General features: G+C 38.7%; 2 protein-coding genes across 2 annotated transcripts; both read right to left on the reverse strand.

The window, feature by feature from the left end:
- Nucleotides 1-481: 481 nt before the first annotated feature.
- Nucleotides 482-1,683, reverse strand: LOC133321893 (ficolin-2-like). Its single transcript, XM_061530965.1, has 3 exons — nt 1,503-1,683; nt 1,246-1,297; nt 482-1,160 (listed from the first exon to the last, which is right to left on the reverse strand). Exons 1-3 carry the CDS (start codon nt 1,681-1,683, stop codon nt 482-484), a joined length of 912 nt encoding a protein of 303 aa, XP_061386949.1.
- A 1,901-nt stretch (nt 1,684-3,584) lies between these two features.
- Nucleotides 3,585-4,453, reverse strand: LOC133321894 (uncharacterized; the record flags this gene model as incomplete). Its single annotated transcript, XM_061530966.1, has 1 exon — nt 3,585-4,453. A coding segment is annotated over one exon (863 nt), but the record flags the coding sequence as incomplete, so codon positions are not given.
- Between the last annotated feature and the right edge of the window lie 657 nt (nt 4,454-5,110).

Below are 5,110 nucleotides of genomic sequence, written 5' to 3' on the forward strand. Positions count from 1 at the left end.
TCGCGCAAATCGAAAGATATATAGGGACTTTGGTGCTCCATTTACCTTAAATCGGACGAAACTATATATGGGAGCTATATCTAAATCTGAACCGATTTTCTCGAAACTTGGCACACATCATAAATGCGACCTGTACTTTGTTTACAATTTAACATGGACAGACGGACGGATAGACGGACATGCGTAAATCGACTCAGAAAGAGATTCTATCCATATTCTCAAAAGGAACCATGTGTCTATCTCGTTTCCTTTTGCCTGTTACAAACATATGCACAAAGACATAATACCCTGTACCACAGAGTGGTGAAGTGTATAAAAAAATCCACGCATTGTAAAGATGCCTTAGAATTTTTTTTTTTTTTAAATTCCACGCCTCATGTAGATGCCTCAGAAAAAAAATCCACGCCTTATTTTTTTTGTTTCTTTATTTATTTTTTTGCAAATAAGGAGTTAATTTTCCCCCAGAAAAATAAGAATTCATTTATTTCTTCTTTGGTCTAATTTTCATTTGAACAAATTTCAATGAATAAAATTCTCCACGAAATGTTTTCCAAATAATTCCACTGCCAGGCTTGTCTTTTGGGACGACACCATCTTTGTAATAGAATCCATTCAAATTGCTTATGTTGTTGCTGCTCAAGTCGCAGTTATAGTACCACCACGCCCCCATTAATGAGGAGGCACAATTTTTATTAGTGTTCTTATCATTGTCTTGGTCGAATGTTGAAAAACGCTCGTCTCTATGCACATTGAGCGAGTCACCTGCAGTTGATTCTGTATAATCCAACACCTTTATTTGATATTTTGTGGTTTGGTTGCCAACAGAAATCGACCCATAATGGGCATATCTCCAGATATTGTCAAAATCCTGCATTTCAATTTTAAGTTCGACTCCTCCGTAAAGAGCCGTTAGGGAATGGATTTTATCTAAGCCGAGCCAAAATTCTCCATTCAAATCGCCAAAGCCGGTCTTGTAGTCCAACCACTTCCTCTGAAAACCGACGGACCCATTGATGCGTCGCTGGACAATTGTCCAATCGCCATCACAGGGAACCCAGAATGACTTGGGACCATAGATGTGGTTTTTTATGCGACACAGCCCATTACGACAATTGAGGCTATTTGAATCGGCACAGCTTTCAGCAAGCGATAATTTTGTACTGAACGCAAATGAATTCAGAGTGAGGGAGATGAAATGAATTGTGTATAAAATGTGTACTTAGGTGCAACCTTAGAAGTACGTACCATACTAGGTTGGTATCCGAATTATTATTCAATTTGCATACCTTCGGCTCATCTGAAAATATACATTTAGGATATATTCATAATACTAAGTGATATAGGAAAAAGTGGATTTATACAGAGAAATTTTCGATGCGATCAAAAAATATTATATACTCTTTCAGCACAAATTTAATCACACACACACCATAATTTGACCGAAAATATTGAAGAACGCGAACGAATTTTTAAAATTATTTCCACTCTGGAGACCAACTTACCAGCATCCATTATATCCGTAAAATATATTTTCTGAGCAGCAGGCTTCTGTGTATCTGGCAGAGCTCGGTTTGGTCCACATTCACACAACTCACCATCATCCAATATATCCGTGAAAGGTACTTCCTCAGCCGTCGATGTCTGATTATTTGACAGAGATGGGTTGGGCTCATAGTCATGCATATCGGCGATATCGGTTGTCCCGGACACGGACATTCCGAATTCCTTCAAAAGTTTTTCCAATTTTTGTTCAAATATCGTATGCCTTCTTTTAAGTATTGAATTCGTTAATTTCAGATGGCGTTTGCAAAAGTTGGTTACGTAACTCCATGATTTCTAGTTGAGGATTTAAACTTGTCCCCTCCTCAGGTTGTTCGACCTAGTAGATAGAATTTGTAATTTTTGTTATTTTCGTCCTTCAGAAACATTTGGCATACCCTTAACGGCTGGGTTACGCCTTCCGCAGCCAATGACGGAAGTCCTAGTACCGGTATGAAGAACAACAACATTTCACTTTGGAGTCCAAACGATAATTGCCCAGAACAAATGAATTGTTTCACATCATTAGGTGTTCGTTTCACAATTATTGCCGATAAGAAAAAATACATATTAAAACCCGTGAGCGGTACGGGGCCGACCATACGATACCCTACACAATTACGAAGGAACTCTAACTTTCTGGACATTTTTATTCCGAGCATGTGCAATATTTCGTGGTAGTTTCACCCTCTTTCCCTATTAGAGGTCAACAGCACATCTTCCACACACTGACATATTTTCCGAATATTACTAATATTCAGTACAGCCCTTCTTATTACTTGTCCAGATTGACTTCAGCGTGGGTTGTATGGTGATGATCGGTTTATAACTGTGACCTATAGATCGATTCGAAAAATTGCAAAAAAATAAGTTTTCGGTTCACTTCATCCCAAAATTATTATCTGATCATCAACGAAAATTATAAGCGCTGTCCTCGACCATATCTGGAACCCCGTGAACAATTTCAAATCGATCAGCGTTATATTTCCGCCCTCTAGTGTGGTAATGGGTTACTAAATAATATCTGAAATTTAATCCGAGAACATACGACAATATAATTGGTATCAATTTAAAGGTCAGGCACTCCTATTTTAGGAGTAAATATATACGCCATAGAATCCAAATTTTGTAATTTTTCACCCTGACATTTGACCCGCTAAATATTGACTGATCTTTATCAAAAAAGGCATGCTTAATCTTCGGCCCGATCCCCTTCTCCATGTAAAATTTCACGATGTTCGGGCCATAATTGCGGCCTCTGGAGCGACCAGAAAATCCGACAAAAATTAAGTATTTGGTCCATTTCATCCCCTAAATATTAACCGATCTTTACCAGAAACAATAGGTGTCTTCATTGGCCAGAACCCATCCCACATGCAAAATTTCGTGAAGATTGGTCCATAACTGTGGTCTGTATCGTGTTTACAAATTATAATGGACAGACGGACGGACGGACTCACATGTCTAGATCGACTCTGCTACTCGAGATATGACGATCGGTATAATTAAAGGTGGGTCTAGGACCAACATAGTTGTGTAGTGTATAAATATTATCTCTAAATTTTGTTTTTGTAAGATCAGTAAAAAAAGAAGATGCCTTAGAAAATATTATTAACCCTTTCAGTGTTTTTGTTCAATATATTCGACATTTAAAATTACTCTCTTTCTTTGTAATTTTTCGGTTATCCTATGTACCGTTACAATTGATGTTTTTGTTTTTGCTGAAAGACAGACAAAACTGTCCGATGGTTAAAATAAAAATTGCCTTTTTTTCTAAACTCTGTGCCTTTATATGATTTTAAATAAAAAATTTTCGATTTTTATTCCGACAAAAATTTTTTTTTTTGACACTAAAAGGGTTAAGAAATCTGTGCTTAGAAACTATTAAAAAAAAATCCACGCCTTGCGAAGATGCATTAGAAAATATTAAAAAAAAATCCATGCCTTTTGAGTTTAATTTTTTTGTTTATTTTTTAAATATATATTTTTTTAATAAGTTAACTGTACAATTGGAAATATAATTAAATAATAATTTTTTTTCTCATGTCTACTTATTGCTTAATCAAAACTTCATAATCACTAATGCGAATCTCACGTCCACCATAGGGTATGAACAAACATCTCTGGCTAACCGACACCAGACCCGGAGTCAAACTGCCGTGATGATGACCCCGTCCCACAAACAACGGTTCACCATTGCGCGAACGACCAGTGGACACGGCATTTGGCGGTATGACATGATGATGCGGTTTTATCCAGGCATAGCCCGGTCCACACAATACCTCAAAGTTGCGCTTGTTGATCTCGTAGCCACCGTAACAGACATAGGCACATCCTTTGCTGGGTATAATTTTGGCCGGCAATAGTTCACCTTCGTGCATGGCCCGACCAACATAGATGACAGCGCGATCTGTGTCATGGCCAGCCACAACGGCACCGGGTGGTGTATAATTGGGCGTTGAGGCCACCCAATTGTTGACATGTTCAAAGACCAGAACTTCATAGGTGTTGAGGCGAATTTCTTGACCTCCGAATGGAATGTACAGACAGCCATGGGATTGATGGATTTTGCCAACGCACAGCGAATTGGCGTAGTGGCCACGACCCACATACAGGGGCTCACCCGTCCTGGTCATGCCACTGCGTACAGCATTTGGGGGTACGGCCCCGTTGTAGCAGGGTTGCCAACCGTAACCCTGGCCTACCAAAATTTCATATTGAAATTTGACATGTTCCATGCCACCCCAGCAGACGTAGGCCTGACCTTTGCTGGGTACAACCTTGGCGGGTAGATTATCGCCCTCGTGGAAGGCACGTCCAACATAAATTGGTGTACCATCACAATCGTGGCCACCAATAACGGCGAACGGTGGCAGGGGAGCAGCAGGTGACGATTGTACCCATGTAGTAGTTTCTGGAAAACGACAAAAAATATTAAACTATCAATCACTGGGAATTAGGGAATCAAAAAAAAATTCAAGACAAGAAAAAATAATTCCAAGAAATTCAGTTATTTACTCATTAAATATTTGACTTATAAATTTTGTTGTTGTTTTTATTGGCAGAGCTGTTATTGTGTAGTTTTCGGTGTGCCTTAGGTGCTGATAAGTAAATATAAATTGTGCATTGGAAACATTAACGTACGATTACCGATGATAACACCTCCAGGGTGATAAGAACCTAGAAAAAAATCACACAAAAAAAAACAACAACAACAAACAGATAAAAATTGTGCCGCAGACAAACAGAGAGTGCATAAAAATAATCTCATGGAATGGAAAAGAATGAAATGGAAGTGAAGAGGGTGTGGGTGAATTTATTAATACCACAGTGTGGTACAGGGTATTATGTCTTTGTGCATATGTTTGTAATAGGCAAAAGAAATCGAGAATCACTTTCTGAGTCGATTTATGCATGTCCGTCCGTCCGTCTGTCCGTCCGCCTGTTGGTGTAAAATTGTAAACAAAGTGCAGGTCGCATTTATAATCCGATTTGGATGAAATTTGGCACAGCTCATTTGTTTGGCCCAAGGACGAACCCTATTGAAATTGAGAAAAATCGGTTCAGATTT

This window comes from Musca vetustissima, unplaced genomic scaffold (assembly GCF_032173495.1).
Source record: "Musca vetustissima isolate MV318-11 ecotype Yass unplaced genomic scaffold, APGP_CSIRO_Mvet_v1 utg125620, whole genome shotgun sequence".
NCBI classification, from domain to species: domain Eukaryota; kingdom Metazoa; phylum Arthropoda; class Insecta; order Diptera; family Muscidae; genus Musca; species Musca vetustissima.

What these genes read in the sequence shown, in the direction of transcription:
- LOC133321893 (XM_061530965.1), bottom strand. Translation starts at nt 1,683, where the DNA reads ATGCATGACTATGAGCCCAACCCATCTCTGTCAAATAATCAGACATCG. An exon ending in TACGGATATAATGGATGCTG is followed by an intron (nt 1,298 to 1,502) that starts GTAAGTTGGTCT and finishes GTATATTTTCAG; the next exon opens with ATGAGCCGAAGGTATGCAAA. An exon ending in TCGGATACCAACCTAGTATG is followed by an intron (nt 1,161 to 1,245) that starts GTACGTACTTCT and finishes ATTTGCGTTCAG; the next exon opens with TACAAAATTATCGCTTGCTG.